Source organism: Pipra filicauda, unplaced genomic scaffold, assembly GCF_003945595.2.
Source record: "Pipra filicauda isolate LSUMZ 115617 unplaced genomic scaffold, ASM394559v2 scaffold212_size3012638_pilon, whole genome shotgun sequence".
Classification (NCBI taxonomy): domain Eukaryota; kingdom Metazoa; phylum Chordata; class Aves; order Passeriformes; family Pipridae; genus Pipra; species Pipra filicauda.
In genome coordinates this window covers 900,766-922,941 of record NW_024104324.1, presented here as the reverse complement: position 1 = coordinate 922,941, position 22,176 = coordinate 900,766, and the positions used below count along the sequence as shown (strand labels likewise).

The window sequence follows — 22,176 nt, the reverse complement described above, 5'->3', positions numbered from 1 at the left end:
TTTAAGTACTCTTAGGTCCTTTTGTGTTCTGCTTGGTAGATCTAAATGGCACTAGCCATTAGGAATCTTGAAGGTGAAGAAAATGTGCATCTTTCTTTGATGTCATTTACACCAAATCACAGAATATTCTGAGTTGGAAGGGACCCATAAGGATCATCGAGTCCAACTCTTGAGTGAGTGGCCCATACAGTCAGTTGGTGCTGTGAACACTCAGCATTTCTGCACATCAGTGCTCCAGCAGTTCTCATATCCTTGAGAACATTCAGGGCTCATTGATGGCCTGTGTGAAAACAGGGCTCTTTACTGTAGAGGAGGCACGAAAGCAATGCAATCAGCTGGCTAATAACACGTGTAACATCACCTGTAATACCTGTAACATAAAGGGGTTTGTTTGTTTGTTTTTATTTTCAGAATCAGTATGTCAAGAGCATAAATAAGAGAGATTAATTTGACCACTGATGATTTGGCATTACAACAGTATGGAAGATTTGTAAAAGGAAAATGGTTAGACTTGTGTAGTAAATCCATTTTTGTCAAGCTCTAGGTGCTGGTTCCAGTAGTCTTTCTCCACAGAAGTGATCCATCCACAAGTGGATGCTTACATACAGTCTTTGATTTCAACAGGCCTGAGCTGTGTGATGTAACCCTTTTACTTATTACCTGGTAATTGTCTCCAAAACCAGCCATCTTATGTATTTCTCCCTGTTTTCTTGTGGTGGCAGCACTTTCCAAGGGGATGATCAGGAGTAAATTTGTTTTTACCTTAAGGCAGATTAAGACAGAGAGGAGGCAAACAAGAAACAGGAGTAAAAGCTTTGCTGCTGACAAACTGACTGTGGTCAGGCAGTTCCCAAAAGCTGCTCAGAAAGGAGCAAACCTGAGTGGTGAGCAGGGTGGGGTGACCCTCGCTGACCAGTTCAGCAGTGTCACACTTGGAGCTACAGTGAGGATGTGGGATTTGGAGCAGCATGATGATCAGGGCAGGTACATCCTACAGTGATAGAAAAGTAAGCAACAAACCAGTAAAGAGTTATATTTTCCCATAATTCCATAAAGATTTATGTTGCAGAGGCTGGGGATCTAGGAAGGCAGGCAGAAATGCCACGAGTGTGGTGTTAGTTTCATGTTTTGATACTTCAGAGAATACAGGTTCCCCGTAGGCTCAGAGCTCAAGACTTGCTGTCACAAGGCGTGCCAGTTCTTTGCTAGCTGAGCTAAAAGTCATGGGCTCAGATAGCCAAATTGGATTTTTTCTTCCCAGACACCAGCTAGAGAGGTAGGACACACGTCATTCTGCCACACCATATTTAATGTCTAGGTCGTCAAGGCCACTTGTGGTCAACATGGTATTAAAACAGCATGTTTGTTATGTGTCCTGTCTGGAAGGGTGTCTCCTGCAGGGTCAGCTGCATCAGTGTCAGGTTTGGATCTGAGTAAAGCTTAAGTGTAGCCTAATTAATGAATAGGGCCTGGTAAGGTCACAGTCCAAAGCAGGGATTTGGTTGCATAAAATTCTCTGCTTTTGTTTCAACAGGGAGTCTACACAAGATTTGTTTGGTATCTGAGCAACCAGTTTCTAAAGCATCAAATCCTAAAAAGGAGGCAGGAAAGACTTCTTTTGATTCTGGAACAAAAGACTTCCGAATACCCTCCAAACCAAGCTCTGTGTCCTTGGTTTGGTACAGTACAGTGCCACTTCCCATGTATGAACTGCAAATGCTGAAAAGGTGAATAGATGCAGATCCAGACTAACAGCTGGGACTTGTTACCTCCCAGAGTGAGTGCTCAGTGCTGCTTAGCACCCTCTGAAAGGCACAGCATTTGCTAAGCAGAGCTTTTCTTTCTGAATTGGAGGTGGGCAGAACCAGGCTCTGTGTCACTTCTTCCCTCTTCTGCTTGACTCTAGCTTGGAAAATTACTCTTTCACTATCAGGGCTGGCAAAGCAACTCACTTCCCCTTTTTTCTCCTCCCCTCATTCAGCTGAAGTGGAAAGAGGATGGGAACACATCAGAATCCTGCTGTTTGAGCAGAGTGTTGTGGTTCTCCTTCTAGCCCCAGGGGGCTTAGCTGCACAGCAGAGAGAAACACCTGCCTGGTACCAGCAAAAATGCTGTTTGCATGTGCAGCATGGACCATTGCAGGACAATGTCTGCTGCTAGCTGGCTTGTGTTGTGAGTGCCTGTGAGACTTGAGGATTTAAAGGCCACTGCAGGGCCATATTGAGCCAGAGACCTCCAGTGATAAGAATATTTGCTGATATTACTGATAAGAATATTTACTGATATTACTGATAAGAATATTTGCTGATGTTACACAGAAAAAGCTCGAGCTCAGAAGCTGAGATTTAACTGCTCTATGTCTTCTCTAAATTGGAAAGGGGGAGTAGATGTGATTTGAGTTGGTTGTTAATCATGTGGGCAGTGGCTCAGTACCACAGGCACATCATTACTAGGCATATCTAAGCCCTTACGTAAGCACAGCTGATACCGTGTGGTACCAAAGAATTAGGACCTCAGGTTCTCGCATTATTCATGATAAAAGTGTTGTGGTGCTTGGCCCCACTGTCTGCCTGGCCATGCTGTCTTCCCAAACCCCCAGCTGCTTCCTACTGTGTGCTTCCACAGAGGCCTGATCTCACTGGGGAGCTGGGACTTACCCAGTCCCTTCAGCAGTGAAGGGATGCTCAGACAGATTGATGCAGCAGTGAAGGGATGCTCAGACAGATAGATTGGATGCTCTTTGCCCATTACTATGCTGGTAGTGTGCTCTCCCTGCATCCTAAGACCAGGGGGATAGAAGGGGTCAGTGGCAGACAGGAGTCTTTGGACAGGCTGTGCTGGTAGAGAGGACTTTATTCCTGAGAGAAAGAATGGAGGGTGGAGTGCCTCCCACTGCCCACTCAGTCTGGAGTGACAACCCTCAGGAAGAGTCATAGTCTCATAGGGACCAGACTGACTGGAGCAAAGGATTATGAGGAGATACACCTTGAGTCTTTCACCTAGAGCACGATGGCTGATGGGATGATAGGCTTGCTGACCTATCGTGAAGGTTGGGATGAAGTTGCTGGGTGTGAACTGGCCATCTCTGGCTGGCATGTTGTACAGAGCTCCAACACCACAGCCAGCGTTCTCCATGCTGAAGGCAGCCTGGGTGATATGTAGCTGGCATTTCACTTCGAAGGAAATTGTCTGGGTTTATCCTTCAAAATATTCTACCTGATGAGTGACTCAGTGAGTGACTCACCTGGTCTGCCCTTCCAGCAGCTCACAGCTGTCACAGGAGGTGTTTTTCTGCCAGGGCGTTCATGGTCTAACCACAGCCCTGGTGCTGCTACTGGCAGGGAAAATGAGGTGGCAGCAAAGCTGAGTCAAAGCTTGGGCATCTGAAGGAGGAGGCAAGCCCAAGGGAGTGCCAAGCCCTTCCCAATGGTATGTGAGTGTTTTTCCCATTGCTAGTGCTGGGAGCTCTGCAGTGACTCTGTGGCCCTGCGGTGCTCTCAGTTTTCGGAGGCTCAAGGTCCCCAGGGTCCCAGCCCCACTCCTGCTGGGCAAGGCTGCAGATGTGTTACACAGAGTGATGTGCCCATCTCCTCACAGAAGCAGTGGGCAAGCAGTCACTTCAGTCACCTTCATTACTAGTTTGGGACTTTTATCCAGCCTGCCTTTGACCACAGCCCTGACCGAGCATGTCATTAACAAGAAACTGAAATCAGTTTGAGTCTGCATCCCTCTTTCTTGTCACTTTGAGTCACTAACCATCATTAGCTTTCCTTATTGCAGGAGTTGGAGAGAGCAGGAGAGCATTAGCAGATGGTTTTGGAGGAAAGCATGTCCAAAAACTCAGCTCCTCAAGGGACTTCATTCTCTCTCTTACTGTGAATTAGAAATTACTTATCCATTTAGGCTTTGCTCTAAAACGCTGCTGCAAACATTGTCAGGGAAATGACATCACATGAAAAACAAGAGTGTGATGTAGTATGTGTTTACTACAATTTACTTGCCCTATTAAAAAGAAAACCACTAGTGATTATAAAATAAAGCCTGAATATTAAGAGCATGATGGCAAAAAAACACCCCTTAGATCAAAACAGTAATTACCACTGCGGCTGGAACAAAGGAGCAGAGGGACAATTTTGGGCAAAGGAGCTTTGCTAGCTGAGAGAGAAGATGGGGCTGCCCAGTCTTCCAAACAGAGTCACACAGAGTCCACAGACACTGCCTCATTACTGGTGGGAGCACAGACAGTTGGCCCTCAGAGCCATGAGGCTGTGGGAGAGGAGCCGTGGTGCTCGTGGCAAAGGGTGCAGGAATCAGTGAGCCAAGTAGCAGGGAGGGCGCTGCCCTCGGAGCTGGAAGCTGCTCCCTGTCCTGGCTGAGGCATGCAGCCAAGTGCTTTCTGCCTGGAAGTCTCTTTCTCCTCCCTTGGCCTCCTTCCACTGCTTTCCACAGGGGACCCTAAGGGAAGAACTTGGCTGGCCCCGATGCCTTGTTCATCTCCCTCTTCATATCCATGGAGCTTATTGCCGTTGTTTGCTTTAGTTGGGGAGCACAGGGAAGGGGAGACTGGCCCATCGTCTCCCTTCACATCCCAGGTGTGCAGGTACCTTGCCGTGGCTCCGAATGGGTTGCATCAGGCCTGAACTGGGGAATTGGGCTTTTCAGGCCTAATATCCTTTCCTGAAGGAGAAGTGTTGATTTGCACTGTTTCCCATTAGATTTGTAGTACAGGGAAAATAACTTTACAATGGCTGGTGTGACTGGAGCTCACCCACAGTCCTGACTTACTGGCTCAGACTTGCTGAAACCTTGCTCGCAGAGCTGAAGTCCAGGTGTGGGACAGCTCAAAGTCCTTCTCTGCCTTCCCTGCTTCTTTGAATTGGGTCTCTGCCTCTCTCCTTGCTGACTCAGATCCAGTTTGGTCCATTCTCGCATTTGCATTAGGAAATTAATAATTTCTCCTACAGAATAAGGAGGAAGGGTTGATGGCAGGGGATGTTTTGGGGTTTAGGGACAGATGAGATTGAGGTTAGCTGGATGGGACCTTTGCTTGGCTCAGCCACAAGTTCTGCAAAGAGCCTTGGATGCTTCACAGTTTAAAAATCTATAAAATAGGGTTGAATTTAAAGTAGATGCTGTCGGTCAGTCATGTGATAAGCCCAACATGGGAACTGCTGGCCTGCATCATACACAATTGAGATTAGATGACTGGACTCTTCTGGCTATAGCAATAATTCCTAAGCATAATGAGTTCCTCTTTGTTTGAGGATTCTAAAGATTTGCTTTGTTGATTTATGTGTTTTGTTTTTTTCATTTATCGACTAAACCACTGGGCAAAGAGATACCAGTAATTTCAGAGGTCATCAGGGCAAGTGGGGACAACCTTTCTACCCCAGCTAAACTTGGATCCATTTCTTGTAGAAGCAGTGAGGATCTCTGATTTTTTTTTTTTTTGCAAACTATATTTCTGTTTTCTGCTATGACTGCTGAGTTAGGTTTTGTGAGGGAGCTCGGCTCCTTCTGCTCTTGTGCTACACGTGCAAATGTACCTGCACGGTGGAAAGAGCAGGAGTAAATCAGTGCAAGCAGCAGCCTTGCAGCACCATAGATGTGATTCTTGTGCATGATAATAGAGGACAGTTTGATGTGGTCTGAGCGATTCATAAGCAGAGCTTCTTTTTCACATGTTGTAGGCGGAGGAGGAAAGACTGCTGAAGCCAGGCTGGGAATTAATGGTGGTGTAGCCTCAGACAGGTGCTGACACCAAGTAGTGATGGGAATACTGCCACCAACCTAGGTGTTATGAAAGTTGGTTTGCAAGGATTTACAATGTTCTTTAAATATTGAGCACATGGCACGGGTGCCTTGTTTGCCCAGATGGGATGATGCAATGCACAATGATCTGCTGATGTCAATAGATTTCTTATATTGCAAGTCAAAAACCCATATGGCTTGAACACCAGACATAGGACAAATAGGGATTAGGAAACAAACCTGGAATGCTGGCCCATTTCTGCTATCTGTCTTTCTGTGCCTCTGTGCCAGATCTTACTATTTTGAACTTTATTTTCAAACCAGCCTATAATTGCAGCCTTACCTATGGCCAAGGCCTCTTCTCCTGGCAGGCCTTGTGCTTGGTTTCCTCCTTCATTTTCTCCTTTACTTAATGCCTGCCTCAGTTTGCAAGGCTTGTCTGCAAGGAGTCTGTTCATTAACAGCCCCATTTCTTTCCCTGTGAAGCTGTTATGAAACCCTTACCTGTTTGCAGCAGATATTCTTTGTATGGTCCTGAGTGTGAAGCTCATGTTAGGCTTGATATTCCATAACTGTGCATATTTGTGAAGCAAGTGATTTTTCAGGTGTGCTTAGTATTGGCATCTTCTGCCAAAATTAAGCACTGCCCACCTCTGGCAATGCTCATACCAGGCTGTGACCATGGCAAGGACAAGGATCCAGCTTGTATGGCAGGACAGTATATCAGAGACAAATGTTATAGTAAGGGATTTTTTAGACTGCTTAAACCACCTAGTTTTGTGTTTACATAAGTTTGAATTCTTTAACTACTTAATATTTTAGGTAAAAGAAGACTTAAAAATCACAAATCCATCTTTTAAATGAGTTACTCAAAATTACAGTAGACTTCATCTCCTTCAGCAGACTCTAGACAGGCTAAACTTTGGGAGCAGCAGAGAGGAGTCAATTGCAGAGTCAAAATTAAAAGTAACTCAGTACTTCCTCTCTCCCCCTGCTTTCTGAATGAAAATGTTTCAGGCCTATTTTACCTGTCACAGCAAATAAAACCACTTTGTACTAAAAGGTGGGTCGTATATGAATATTTTGGTTTTAAGGTGCTTGAGCAACCCATGGGAAATATTTATTAGATTTCATCAGTGATGATAGAAAGTAGTTTTCATAATAGAAATCAGTTTTTTAGAGGACTGGCTGTAACTAAGCTTTTAAGGAATGCTGGCTCTGTATACTGCATTACATGCTTTTGAAAGCTTTTCCTACAGATGAGTGATTTGCCTTGTATGCAGGTAAGACAGAACTGACCTTGCAGGTAAGACTTTTAAGTATATCTCCTTACCCCTGTGCTCTCATGGTGTTAGGACTTGGTGAATCTTCTTTCCTACATCCTCGTGGCCCAGCTCCTTGGCTCTAGCACCACAGTCCTCTTCTGCAGTGACATAATCCCTGTCTACATTTGCTTTATTAAGCTTGTCAGTGGTGGTGCAACTGGCACTAATTGGCACTTTTGTTGGTAGCCTTCTCCAAGAGATGGAAAACTGAACAGGCTGTGGAGCCTGCACTCCACTGTGCTCCAAAGGTGGCAGAGGACAGAGACATGCTGGCAGGTCAGTCTGAGGAAAGCTGATGCTGCTATTGCTTGAGGTATAAACAAAGGGCTTCTGTTTCCAAAGCCAAGAAGCCTCAGCCTTTTTCCAAGCTGTGACTCTGTCTGAAAAACAAGCCTGGACCCAGTTGGGTGAGTGATCCGTGTAGTCACCAGCGCAGTTTGCCCACAGTTCCTCTCAGCCCCTCCAGACGAAGCATCGCAGACATCAGCGAGCCACGCGCAGTGAGGTCCGTCTGCGATCTCCAGCAGAGCGAACCCCGGTGTGGGCTCAGCACTAAGTCTGACTTCTGTCCCAGAATAACAGGAAGGGCACAGCAGTTAGCTGGCTTTGGACCCATCACAAACATGTGGAGGGGATCTGTTTTGTTTGTTGAAATGAATTACCCCAGGGCTGGTGGGAGGGCCATAGGGAATCACAGGGCAGCCTTTACCTCGAATTCATGTGTTGTTAAGGGCTCATTTTAAGGTGCAGGATGTCCCGCCCAGCCTGTCATGCTGTTCCAATGTGTAATTACCCTCACAGCTTGGGAGCAGGAGCATCTTCCAGCACTCAGTTCAACTAACCAACTCCCCACTGCTGAATCGCATTATGTCTCTGTCAGCAAAGCTGATAAACATTTCCTCCCACCCCCAGCTCTGTCTCTTCCCCCACCTCACAACACTTTGCCATGTGCAAGTTAGACCTGACTGCTTTACTACTTTTCTGTAAGTGGCTGAGGGATTAGTTCTTTAGATTTCTGTATTTTTATAATCCACAAGGTAGCTGAAGAGAACAGTTACAATTGTTCCATGCTTTCCAGCAAGGGACCTGAATTTCCCATGGTAATTAGTTTAAGCATATATCAGCTTGGTTTCTTGGGGAAAAAAGGAACATTTGCTCTTCTAGGAAACATTTTCAGTGCCCTTACTCTAAGAATAGCAATCTTTTTTCTGTTTCTTCTCAAATTTCAGAAGTATGGCTTATCTTTTATTGTGCTGCAGTATGGAGATTATTTTAGATTAAATACCACTATGTTCTGCTGAAGGATGAACAGCTTATAGTGCCTCATTCTGTGGTTTTCTTTTTTTTTTTTTTTTTCCTTTACCAAAATTAATTCACAAATAAAGACATTTGTGCCTTGAACATGGCCTCTTCTCTCTGAGCGCATCAGTTCCTTGATGACCCCAGAGGGAACAGCAGTGCTGAAATAGTTCAAGTAGCAAACAACTCCTTGGCTATGAATTTAAGCACTGAAACAAAACCCTCCAGTTTCAATGACAACTTCCAAGAACAGAGCCAAAGCTCCAGTGCTGTGGCCTAGGAGATTGCTATCAATGCAGTACCGGTGGAGCAGGCACAGCTCCCTACAAAGCACCCAGGGACAGTGCCAGTTCTACAGGGACTGCCTGGAATGCTGTAAAGGTTGCAAAGCAAAGAACTGAAGCTGTACCCTTTGCTTGGTCAAAACGGAAGTATTGGAAGCAGGACATTACCCTTAAAGGGCTTTTTGATCTGGAGCAGCTGTGAGGGTTTTTTTTTTTTTGTACCTTGGAGCATCTTAGAAGGGATAGTTGGGGGAAGGTTGGATATCTAAGCTACTCCTCTGGTACCCAGAGTAGACATGAAGACTGCTGCAGTGCTGACAGCTGAAGCTATGCCTGCTGGGGAGTGGCAGTGGAGGGACCAGAATCCACAATCTATCCAAAAAGCCATGCTCTAGAGTCCTGGGCCCTTGCCATACCTCCTTAAATCCCTCTGGGAATAGTAGAGAGCAGGCACAAGCAGGTTGGCCCTCCTGCTGTGTGTTATCCTCTTCACCCTGCAGCAATCACACAGAGGGGCTCCAGGGTCCAGCCCTGCCAGGGCAGGGGCAATTTTGGCCAGAGCACTGTGTGTACTCCAGGTCTTCACTGCCTGACAACAAGCACCTTGGTCCTCCAAGAGGAATAGAGAGAACTTAAGAAGGAAGCCAACTGTTATTTATGCATATTTTAAAATATATTTTGTTCACATGCACATCTCTGGTAGGCTTGTTTAGGGAAGTTGTAACAGTATCTGGCATCTCTTTGGTCTTGTGTACAAGATGAGGAAGTTTTCATCTGTGCCTTTAAAAAAAACCCGCATCTCTGCCAAGATGTATTAGGAGAGCTGTAAAAAAGGAGTCATCCTGTTCCAGGACGGCGAGGCTTATGTAACAGGGAAATCCTAACAAAAAGATACTCCCCCACCCTGCACACGCTCTTCCAAGGCACATGCCACTCCAGGGTTTTCAGTTGCTTGATTTGTATTTTGATCACACCTGCCACTGGTTTATTCAGATGTATTTACAAATATGTTCTTCCACATACCCTCATTTGTACATGCTATAGAACATCTTTATAAAATGCAGCATGGCCCTCACCTCATCACAAGGGTCTTTAAATAAAATATACTGTAAAGTGCCAGATATAATTCTTTTAAAAATACAGTTCTCATTAAAACAGATACTTGGCCACTGCATTAGCAGCTTTGTATACTGATACACTTTTAGCACAAGTCTATTTCTGTCAGGTGAGCGGGAGGCTCTCATACCGCCCCTCTAGCTCTCCAGTTTCAAGTCCAAAGGCTTTAGAAAATGAGGCAGAGGCAGATTGTCCAGAGCCTCTGGGAAATGCTCAGGTGAAATGGTCCTGATCAAGACACGCATGGCTCCGACAAACAGTGATGGGGGAGCTAAGCCCACCAGGCACTGGAACCTGTTCTCCCCCAGGAGGTCCTGCCACTGCTGCCGGTTGTCCAACAGTTGCTGTTTCATCGCAAACTGGAGGTCCTGAGGCACGAAGAGAAAGAGGCAGTCGAGGCAGAGGAGCTTGGCACGCATGTTAGCCGCCGGCATGTGGGAGATCTGCTGCAGCAGGGTGTCGACGGGGGTGTTCCCGGCGCTGTCCCGCAGGGAGGGCGATGCTCCGTGCCCGAGCAGCAGGAGCAGGCACTCGGGCCGCACCAGTTCGCAGGACATGTGCAGGGCTGTCTTGCCGCCCTCCACGCGGCTGCAGCCTCGGCGGTCCAGGTGCCCGGCTCTGTCGCCCGGCGGGAAGGCTTGGATGGCCTTGAGGATTCGGAAGAGGATCCGGACGCGGTTGTAGCGGACGGCCATGGCCAGGTGTGGGGCCGACTGGCAGCAGCTGAAGCTTTGGCTGGGCACGGCCAGGGCGCTCTGGGGGAACTTAGTCAGCAGGTGCCGGGCGTAGGGCTGGTGGTCGTGCACCAGCGCGTACAGCAGCGCCTCCGAGGGCGAGTACACGCTCACCTTGCCCCCGTCCTCCCAGTGGAAGACCTCCATGGTCCGCATGTCCTCCAGGAACCAGACGGGCAGCAGGTCCCTCACCGCCTGGTAGAAGGCGAAGGAGGATTTCTTGCACTGCTTCTGGGACTGGGCGCCGCAGCCGCCGACCCACCGGACGCTCCAGGGCATGGCGGGCGGCCGGGCTCCGCCGGGGGCTGCCTCCCACCATCGGCCCGGCCCTGCGGGAGCGGACGGGCGGTCAGTACCGGGATGCTGACAGGATTCCCGGGGCTGCGGCAGGGGCTGGCCGGCCCGCCCCCCGGCCGGCGCGGGGCACAGCGAGCCGCTGCAGTACCTCGGTGCAGGAGACACCCGTATCCCGGTGCACGGGACGCCCACGTCCCCGGCGCACGGGCACCCGGTACAGGGGAACGGCCTCCGCTCAGCGCACAGGACGCCCACGATCCTGGTGCACGGGAACCCGGTACGCGGAAACGGCCTCCCCGCGGCGCGCAGGACGCCCGTACGCCGGTGCGCTACGGAGAAACGGCCTCCCCCCGAGCGCACGGAGACCCCTCGCCCCTCCGTCCCCCCGCTCACCTCCCCGCCGGTCCCGCAGTGCCGCCCGTGCCGTGTCCGCCGCAGCGCAGGGGCAGGAGGCGGGAGCGGCGCGCGCCGCCGCGGGGCCCTTTTATGGCCCCCCCGCGCGGGCGGTGAAGGTCGGTCAGGACCGGGGAACTGTCCGGCCGCCGCCGATTGGCCGCCGCCCCGGCGCCCCGCGCGCCCATTGGCTGCGCCGGGAGGACGGGGCCCGGCGCCGGCGCGCGCGTCACGCCAGGCAAAGTTCCAAGAAACTTGTCTGAGGGCGCGGAGTCCCGGGGGGGCGGGGCGGGAATGCCGCGGGGCGGGGGCGGCGCTGCCGGGGCTGGGTGGGGGGGGGACGGGGATGGGGGGCGTGGGGGTCCCGGGGTCTGGGGACATGGGGACTCGGGAGCATGGGGGTCCTGGGGGCATGGAGTCGCGAGGGTCTGGGGACATGCGGTGCCAGGGATGTGGGGTCTCAGCAGGACGGGAGCCATGGGCTCCTGGGGTCCCAGAGGTATGGAGTGCAGTTAAATGGTGTCCTGGGGATATGGAGTCCTGGAGATAAGGGATGCAGAGAGCACAGGATCCCGAGGTCATGGGCTCTTGAGGTCCCAGAGATACAGAGTGTAGGTACATGGTGTCCTGGGGGTATGGTGTTCTGGGAATATGGGTTTCTGGGGATAAGAGGTGCAGGGAGCAGAGAGCACAGGATCTTGGGGTCCTGGGTTCCTGAGGTCCCAGAGGTTTGGAGTCCAGGTACACGATGCATGGTGTCCTGGGGGTATAGGGTGCTGGGGGTATGGGGTTCTGGGCATAAGGGATGAAGAGAGCAGAGAACATAGGATCCCGGGGTCACAGGGTCCTAAGTCTGTGCCTGGGGCACACCAGGGCCTGGACACACGGGTCAAGGGCACGTGGCATCTGGGCCACAGCGAGACCTGTGCACAGGGCCTGTGGGACAGCTGGGCTCCTGGGCGTAGGAGGCTGCAGATGTGCAGTGCCTGGGCACATGGGTGCAGGGCAGGTGGTGTCACACCCCCCCCATCCTGGCAGGGCCCAGACAGGCCTGTGCCAATCCTCGGCTTGTCCTGCCCACCCCCGTGGCAGGAGCCTGACACTGGCACTGCCCTTCAGCCGGTGCACGTGTGCACACATGTGCTTGTTGCTAAACTTGTGCCTCTCATATGTCTCCCAGACATTTGCCTTGAAGGTTTTGGCTACAGAAGGGTAAAGAGATGGCCATGGTGTGGGGTGAGCTCAGCACTGCCTACAGCCCTGTGCCAGGAACTCCCCTTGGGCTCCTGCAGTCCCTTGACCCTAGAATGTGTGTGTACAGGGAACAGCCACACGTTGGGAAAGCAAGTGCCTGCATTACTGGGATCTGCTCTCTCATAAGGCCTCCTTACTTATAGCGAATCCTGGGATCTGCTCCACCCTTATCTCCACAAGTGGGTTCAGAGCATTTCCCTCCTTCTCACTGTGTGTTTGACCCCAGTATCTGGCCTGCTTGCAACCATTGTCTGCTCAGTCAGAAAGATCAGACCCTGCAGGTGGGCAATGCCAGTCATGGATGGGTTCATGGCTGACAGCTCTGGTTTCTTCATCTTTGGGGTTTCCCAACATTCCCCTCACCAGCACTGAGCTGCTGCTGTTTGCGGCTGGAATGGGAGATACTTTCCATACATCCCAGTACGACCTATGATCCCACACACTGTGAGGAGTCACCAGACATGGGCTGAAATGCCCCACTTCCCTGCAGCCCTCTCTGTGAAGCTACTCGGGGTGACAGGGAGAGAGATCAGAGCTCCCAGCCCTCCCCTTGACCCCAGTGAGCACGAAGCTGGTGAGGAACAGCCATCCCCTTTGTCGTGCCTCTTCTGAACCACCATTCAGCCGGGGAAACAATGCTTAAACTGTGCTTGGTTTGCTTTGTAACTTCTTCCCTGCCACGTGATGCTCACACCAAACCCCAGGGGTCCGCGTGAGGGGATGCAGGCAGGTGGGTGAGCCAGGCAGGATACTGCACACCAGTGTCATGTTTAGAAACTCTTGGTGACTACATCTGAGGAAGGGAATAAAAGAAGGATAACATGAGCTGAGCTGCTTTGCCGGAGAGAATTACGTCCAGTGCTTGTCAGCACGATTCGTCATCCGAGGATCCCCGTGGATCCACCACGGCTCCTGTCGTCTTGGATGTCAGCCACGGCACGGAAAATCCTCTTTCACCGCTCATTTCCGATTCCAGGTGAAAACTCATTAAAGGCAGCCGCTTCACCACTCCCTGCTGTCACCAGGGCACTCACCTATCAGTCACGTCCTATCACTGCAGGCATGGGACAATTTGTACCAAAGTGCGGGATCAAGAGAAATGGTTTAAAAATAGATAATTCTACAGCCCTCCCTTTGTGTCTGTTGCAGCCTCACCTGCCTGTGCCTTGCCACCCATCGCTGATGGCAGCAGTACCCATCACCTCTCTGTGTGCCACCTGCTCTGGGAGATGGCCACGTGCAACCATGAAGCCCGTATCCTTTGCTCCTCATTGCCAGGACATTGTCATTGATTTGGATGTCCGGTGTAGTGACTAGCCAAGTTGCCCAGCATTTTTACTCATCGTCCACACATGCCTGGGCAAGCCAAATGGTATTGGAGCCCAAAGGCAGGGCATTGGCACAGTTGCAAAGCAAAATTGCCTTTTGTGTAGGAAAGTAATGTCTTTGGTTTGGAAGTGGGACTTTTTTTCGCAGGCCAAACGCTCCTATAGAGGTGGAGGAAAGAGTTACAACCATAGGGTGCTTTGGGCCTAGCACTGGCTTAAAAATTGGCCAGAGTGTGCCGAGTCCTTGCAACCTCACAGCTGGGTAACCCATAGGCTGACCCGTGTTTGCAAAATGTGTTTTTCACATGCATTTGTAGGAAAGGCAGCCTTTTTGTGGGCTACACTGGATTTTATTTGCCCCCAAAATTGTTTATAGAGTGCCCAGCACTAGTGATGAAACAAGAAAGGTTTTAATTTTGTGATATATATATATTTTTTGTGCAGCCCCATGGGCATGACTTGTTTGTTTGAAGTCCAGCCTGGTTTTAATCACCTTGAATTAAGTAACTGATCTTACTAATGATCCGACTATGAGAGGGCTTATCACAGGTTCCTTGGCACATGACGAAGATTACTCTGTTGGTGCAACCCCTTCCGAGTAATGTGACGTGTCCTCTCAGAGCTATTTTTGTCTTCACCCTCATCTGGGACCTTGATCCTTTGGTTTCTCCAGCCATTGACCAGCTAAAATCCTCTTAATGCTACGGAAACCCCAACTACGTAATGGGACGACAGAAAAAGCTCTGCCATTTCTTGTTGCAGACGTCATTTGCTTCCTGAGGCTTTCATTAAATTGAGGGCAGGATCATATTGACTTAACGGACATGATTGTGGGTGTAATTAAAAACCAAATGAAAAGAGGCAGTATCAGGGAGCACACTGAACATGGTTAATGTTTAGTGCTGGGTTTGAGCATGTGATGAAAATGGGAAGAGTATATCCCTTATCCTTGAACAGGGCTGAAGGATATGGGGTTTACTCCAGTCCTTGCAAGGATTCTGTGCACGGGTTTGACTCTGAATATTTACCAGTCTCCCCTCAAAGGCGGCAGACTCAGGACCAAAGGTCAGCAGAGTTAGGACAACAGCTCCAGACCCATAGTGGGCTGGAGCAGCAGAGCTGCCACTTTGCTTTAATCCTCTGGGATCTTCGTCAACAAGTTAGAGAGAAATGCCTAATGTCCTGTTTAGCTAAAATTAAACATCTTCAAAGAGGAGTAGGGAATGAGGAGAGTTGGGGGTTTGCAGCAAGGGGTTATGGGCTGGAATATACACACTGTATGTCGCCCTCTTACTGCAGGTACATCATTGATCTCCAGTTTAATCTCTCTGTGCCACCAGCATTCTGTCTGTAGAAGAGGTGCAGTAATGCTGCTTCAACTGTCCTGTTTTAGCTGGTAAGTTCTTTAGGTCATGGATATTATGCAAGTGTATTGTTTTGGTCCTTGAGGTCCTGGCTCTGTGTGGGGAACCCTCTGCTCTGCTGTGTTAGACTGGGGACGGAGGCTGGTCATCCTGCGGGGAGACACGGCGCAGAGCTGTTGGCAGTCACTAGACAGGATTTGTTCTCCTTTGGTGAGGACAAGCCATGTGAGGAGGTGGATGGCAGCCCCAGGCACTCTATTCAGCTGTGATGAATAATAGCTGCTGCTGACACCTCGTGGAAGACTTACACAAATATTTTCTCCAGAAACCTTTTGGTTTCGTTTCCCCTTCTGCTGCTGGTTCCCTGTCTGAGGAGCTGGCCCTTTGCTTCTGTCATCTCTGGAGCACACAGTTGGGAAGGAGGCAGCAGGGACCTTGTCTACCTGCAGCACCAGGGATGGGAAGGAAGCTGAGGAAGGCTGCCCAGGGCTGTCCTTTCCCTCCTAAAAATGGTGGTGAGTGAGGGCAGTTCACCATAGATATGTGTTGCACATCAGATGCAGAGAGGAGAGCACTCCCCTCCCAGGTTACAGACCTGGGTCTGTAACACCCATCATGCACATGCCTTTTGTGTGCCTGTTTGCCCATCTCCAGTTTTCAGGGGAGCATATTGGGAAGCGGCTGTTACAAATCACTCTGTCCTTTCATTTCAGAATCTTGAATCACTTTGAAAGAGAGTGAAGAGTTTTCCTGGGAAGTGCAAAAATATTTTCATTTGAGAAACAAGACCACTGAAGAAGCTACAGTGTCAGTGCTGATCTGGGTTGGGGCATTGCTCCTGGCTCCTGTGCTGGAACCACCAGACAACATCACTCCATCCAGGGGAGGAGTCGTGGCCTTGAATCTCGCCCTGTTCTCACCACTCACCACCACACTGCCTTGCTCAGCACCCACTTCTTCTTCCTCCTCAGTCTTCATTTGTATTACAGTCACTCTACTTGCTTGACTTTGTATGAATCACCATTTCACACTGAGCCTGAGTTGCCCATAACTTCAGCTGCTTTGCTTTCTCTGCTGCATTATAGGGTCAGCTCCATCCTGACCCATGGCATGAAAAAAGATCTGCTTTGGAAACAACAAAGTGAGCAAGTCTTCACTTACTACTTTTGTTTCCTGGCTGCTGCTGAGTGAATTCCAAAAATATGCATCCCAAATGATACTTGGTGACTGAGCACTGGAACAGGTTGCCCAGAGAGGTTAAGGCATCTACTTCCCTGGAGACATTAAAAGCTGTTTGGACACAATCCTAAGTAATGTGTTCCAGGAGACTCTGCTTGAGCAGGACTACGTGACCTCCACTGGTCCCTTCCAACCTTACCCATTTGTAATTCTTGGGAGCCCAAGTGATGCTCTGATACACTTTGTTTTGGAAAGGAAATGTCTCAACCAGCTCTGGAGGAAGTATATGGTGTGAGGGTTGACCACTGCCAAACATCAGTCCCAGCTAATGGGAGGCTGAATAAGCGGCTCAGTTGGTGTCATGGATTTTTTGAGGCTGTCATTGTTCACTTGGTGGGACAACCCAGTTTTTAAGGCTTTGAAACTTATTTTTTATTCTGGTTCCTCGATAGAGAAAAGTGGTTTTGCAGAGGTGAGACGGACAGCAAGGTGATGAGATCTTTTAGCTGCAGCTGTCTCACAAGCCCTCAGGGATGCTCACAGGCTGTCATCAGTGTCCACTTTGACTGGCTTCGTGGGCCACCCCTCATTAAGCCTTGATTTTGACACCTGTAATAAAAGAGCCACGTTCATCCTTTTGGAAACTTGGGGAAACCCCCAGAGCTGCAGCAGAGATTAAATTTCATTCCTCATGTTGCAGAGGGAAGCTGAAATGTGTAGTTGTCCCTTAAAAGACTGAAAAGTACCCTTTGGGGAGCCTTTCTGTTTCGTAAGCAAGTGTTCGAGAGGGGTCAGAGAGCTCCTGGCGCCTGTGAAGGATTTTGGCCTTCAGCTTGATGTTGGTTGTTAAAAATATTTTCCCAGATGTATTAATACAACCAGACTGGATTGCATCTGAGCTGAACATTGTGAGCCTCAGGCAGGACATAAATATAGAAGCAAAACAGCCTGACATAAGAGTCATCTGTGCTCTTGTACACAAGAAGTGAAGGGGAAAGAGAGGGAACTTATTCTGTTGCAATTTTTAGACACTTCCAGGAATTAGCCCGAACCTCAGAGAGTGCCTGCATGGGGGTCCTGGGGCACAGAAGCCCCCATGTATCCCTCTCAGCCCCTGGTGTACTATGTCACAGGACTGCACATTTAGCACATTTTTAACTCAGGGTTAGATTTGCCTAGACAAGGTCTGCAATCAGGAATGACTATTTGTGTGATGTGTTTGCCTAACAGGATTACCCTTATCATAATGATATAGCAACCTGGCCTTGGCAGAGCAAACCCCAAGGGCTCAGGGGGTCAAACCCTTGCCTCCATTGCCCCAAATATGCACAGCACAGCTTGTCTCTTATCATGCAATATCCAGTCCTGCTTCAGCTGGCATTCAGATTTTGGAAAGAGCAATTGTGCCATGTAATGCTGCCTGCTGACATCACACTTGGCATTTCTCTCTCTGCACCTGAAAAAAAAAAATCAATAATATTCAAAGGTTAGAAAAATGATGCAGTGTTTTACAGTTAGAGAATGGGTTGCCTTCCCCAGTGGAAATTGCTCTGAGCAGGTGCCTGATTGAATTCAGTGAGAATTTGGTGCCCTCTGGCTCCATAAGAAACAATGAGTTGCCTGCTTTTGAATTGTACATCTTAAAATCATTACAAAATCATCTGCTCATCCATAAAAGTGTACCTGTGATTATTAAAGTTTGCTAACTTAAAAGACTTGAGGGAGGTGCAGGATGAAAGCTCAGTTTTCCCACAGATAAGTAGGACAAAGGCTTTGCGCAGAGCCTGACCCCACTGATCTTATCCACCCAGGCTTATCCACTACAGTTTCTGGCCAGGCTGGGGACACCTCCTGGCTCTCTGTTGGTGTCATTTTAACCCCAGCACTTCTCAGGCCAGCTGACGTGAGCCTGTCCTTACCAGCTCCCAGGCTATTTGCAGAAGCAGAACCTGCCGCTCGCTATGTGTCGGTTCCAAAACAAGCAGGATCCTCTATTTATAATGTGCTATAATTGGCCTGAATGAAACCTGTGGTTCTTCAGGCTGCAGGGCCCCAGGACTGCTGATGCAGTGGCACCCTAATTCCAAGGGATGCTGCTGGGAATGCCAAAATGGCTCTGCATAAAGCCGAGGGATGTGTAGGTACATAGTGTGAGCTGTACATTCACAGGCTTCTGGTTTCTGGAGCAGGCTGTACTCGTCAGAGCTATGTAGATCCCCTTCTCTAGATAAGATCTGGGGGGATGGAGCCTCTTTGGAGCAAAGCAGAGAGATATTTTTGTGCTGCAGTAGCTTCACTGTGTAAATGCTTGGGTTGCCACGGGGAGCATTACCTTTTTTTCCCCCAAGGCATTTTTAGCTGGGATGTGAGCAGGGCTCTGCGACTCAGGAATTATCTATTCAACCATTGGGCCTAAAAGATTTGAGTTCACCTGTGATTAGTGTATATTTAATTGTGGTGGCGTGTGTGGCTGCTCAGATCCTTGTGTTCAGCGTGGAACTGTTCTGACCTCATAGCTTGTTACAGGACAAACTCCTGCCTAAGACAAGGAAAAGCAGCCACCTCACTTTTGTTTAGAGGCCAGTACATACAGTATAATGCTCACCCAAGGGTTGATTTGATCTGTCTTTGCTGTATAAACTTCTCCGCCATTTGAATCGTAAAACACAATAGATATAAGGCCAAGCAGAAGGATTAAAAAAAGAACTGGCTAATGCTTTGCATGTCTTAGAGGACTTATTTTTATTCCCATTTGTTCATTCTCACTGCTCTTGGCTGCCGCTGGGGCTGTTGAAATAACAAACAGGGATGAAGAAAGAGGGCAGCTCTGCCGTGAGCTTCCTTCGGTGGGAAGCGGCTGTGGTGCAGCAGTTAACTCTAACAGCGACTGCAGCCTCCATAGCTTTGTGGCCTACATCCCAACAGGAAACCTGCCTTGTTTCTATCAAAAAAGAGATTGGATTATCAGTCAAAAGCCTTTTTGATGCGAAGTGGTGTTTAGAAAGAGTTTGTCTTTCCCTTTTGCTTTGTAAAAAAAGTAGTCAGAAGTCTTCTAGCGCTGCCTGCTGCTGCTCTGCTGCCAAGAAAACCTCCCGGGTCTGGTGATGAGGCCTCTGTAATATTTCCGGTTTCTCTGTAATTATTTTCTAATTAAGTTTTCAAATCCAAGTACAATCATGAGGTTAAACCATAGCGAGTTCACAGTAGGGTCTTTCCATTTGCTTTTTCTTTTTCTAAATCAGTAGCTATCCCCTACGTGGAGGTGGTAGATGATTATGTGCATATGAAGGTGCTCAGAATCAGGATAGCAATGCCTTTTACCCACTGAATTCAGCACTAGCATCACTTTATGCAACTTTCTATTTGGAAGCATTGCTTTTGCAATTGTAATTGCCTGATCAGATTTGTCTATTAGTATGTCTACTCATGGCTTATTAAGTGGCTGGGGCATTAGAGTGCAGCTACCCTTGACAGCATTTTCCTCTGCTCCTCCACATGCAATTTAGGGAAATGGGAGTAATGACGTTTCCAAGGTGTTGCCAGTGTTTTTTGATGCCTCCAGATCAGAAATCAGAAATAAAAAAGGTCTAAAAAGATGATGTAAGGTAATGGGGAGATGAGATACATGACAAAAATAAGTCACGTGTAAATAGTGAAGCTGAGAAACACCCAAGCCCAGCTGCTAAGCACAGGACAAAGGTTGGCTTGCTCCCTGCCCCTACCTGAGCTGTGCAGGGGCCCCAGTGATCTCCTCCCCTTTGGCTCTGCTCCCTGGACCTCTCCTGTAGCCCTGCTTGGATACCGGGACCAGGACAGGCTCACTGGGCTCACCATCACCTTCCATCTCAGCAGCAGGGCTGCCCACAGTGGAGCAGCCACCACTGACCTGAACAGTGTGTTTGGAGGTTTCTTATTGCAGAAAAGTGTGAAGCACACTTGGACAAGGTTTTGGGCTCCTTCGGAGTTTTTTGCAGAGCTGCAGGTCTGGGCAGAGCTGATGCCTGTGCTGGCCCTCCAGCCCACCTGTGTACCCCACACACACCAACGTGGTCCCTCTCAGGCGAGGGTTGTTTGGTGGCTTTTGGGAGTGCTGATGTGTGGCAGCTCACTCGGTGATGGGTACAGCAGCATCTCCTGAAACACCCAACCATGCAAGTGGGACTTTCACTCATGATAAGGAGCATTGCAGGAGACAGACAAAATACTCAGGCTCCCCTCTTCACATCTCTTCTCTGTTGCTGCCAGCCTTTAGCCCCACTCTCCTGCCCCAAAATCAGGGATAGCAGAATCCTGTGTCCCAGTTTACAGCCAGGTGTTTCAGATTAAACTACTGAGGAAAGTGGGTTGGGGCTAATATATCGGTGTGCTAGAGGAATGTAAGCCTTGGAGTAATGCCTGTGCTTGGGAGAGGTAATGCCATTGAGTTGGGTTGGGTTGGGTTTTGTTTGGTTTGGTTTCTTAAGTGATGTCAGCATTTGAGATCTCTTAGACTTGTGTCTGGGTTAAACCCACAGGAAATGTAAGATTTTGTATCAGTTTACCCTGGAAATCTTACTGCTGTTTCCGAGGCTCAAGTGCTCCTGGAGGCAGCCTGCCCTTGCAATTCATGTGTTCTGTGAAGCAGAAAGAAAAATATACTGGCCAGGGTTCAAGCACCTTTCTTGGTTGTCTTGGTGATAAGTGCCTGATAAGAGTTCAAGGTCTTTGCTTGCTTGTGTAGAATAAAAGCAGCTTTTCTTAAGTTACGGCTGGCATCCATGGTCTCCCAGAGGGTGCTGATCAGTTGTTCCCAATGTCTGGGCTGTTCTTAGTGAGTAAGACAAGGTTATGCTGTGTGGGTTTTAGTTTGTCCTACAACAGAGGTGACCCTACAGGTTTTCAGTCTCTGGCACACTGTAGTGGCTATGCCATGGCAAGCATTTGGGATAAGCTGACTGTGTCCTCTGGAGGGCTGGGGCTTTGTGGAAGGAGTGCAGGATGGTGGCACAAGCCGACTGCAGTTGGTAGCCCACTGCACTGGTCCCTGGAAGCAAGCCAAAGATAGGTGCTGTGTTAGCACCATCATTAGGTTTCAGAGTTGACAGCTTGTGGAGATGTAGAGGCAAGGTAAGCCTTCTTGGTGCTGCCACTTCCAGCTTTTGTTGTCTGGGGAAAAAGGGAATGGTTCTCTGATGCTTGGTTTGTGCTCTGAGAGACTAAGCATGCCTGAGGGCTGGGGTTTTTTTAGCAGGAGTGTGTGGATGGTGGTGTAGGGAGAGGTGAGGCGAGGTCAGAGCAGTGGGATGGAACATTCAGGCTTGCTCTCAGGGCTCCAGTGGGCTGAAGCAGATGTCAGAAGCTGAAGTCTTTGGGTCACCTGCAGTGGTGAGGATGGAGCTGCATCCACTGCTGCCTCCAGCCCATGCTCTCATGAGGGTTCCCCAGCCCCGTCTGCCTGACGCCATGGGAAACTTCCCAAAGCTGGAGCCTCAACTGCCCTCATTTCTGTACAGGCCGTTTAGTCATTTCCCACTTATAAACAAACATTTTAGAGACACTGCAGGAGCTGAGCCACTAAGAGGACAAAGCTCCATTGCTTTTACAGTAGCTTGTTCATCAGCGAGTTTTATCATGCAGTGGCTCAGCCACTGATGAACTGAAATCACGCTCTGCTTGTGGTACAGGGAAAATGTCCTTCTGGAGGCCAGTCTTTCAATCTTCAGCTTGAACATTTTAAGTATTGTAATTGGGGTGCCTTTTTTTTGAGGTTTTTTTTTTAAGGAATTTTTTTTTTATTTTTCCTTTTCTTTTTTAGTGAGGCCTGGCTTTGTCTCACTGTCTTTCCACTGATGAGCCCATGCTGTCTTGAGACC

At 49.0% G+C, this 22,176-nt stretch overlaps 1 protein-coding gene across 1 annotated transcript; it reads right to left on the bottom strand.

Annotated features, from left to right (window-relative positions):
• Positions 1 to 9,310: 9,310 nt before the first annotated feature.
• ANKRD9 (ankyrin repeat domain 9) lies at positions 9,311 to 11,320 on the bottom strand. The gene is made up of 2 exons (XM_027730882.2): positions 11,200 to 11,320; positions 9,311 to 10,838 (listed from the first exon to the last, which is right to left on the bottom strand). Exon 2 carries the CDS (start codon positions 10,786 to 10,788, stop codon positions 9,913 to 9,915), a length of 876 nt encoding a protein of 291 aa, XP_027586683.1. The 5' UTR covers positions 10,789 to 10,838; positions 11,200 to 11,320; the 3' UTR covers positions 9,311 to 9,912.
• Positions 11,321 to 22,176: the final 10,856 nt, after the last annotated feature.

Excerpts from the sequence above, each read along its gene's own strand:
- ANKRD9 (XM_027730882.2), bottom strand. The coding sequence starts at position 10,788 with ATGCCCTGGAGCGTCCGGTGGGTCGGCGGCTGCGGCGCCCAGTCCCAG.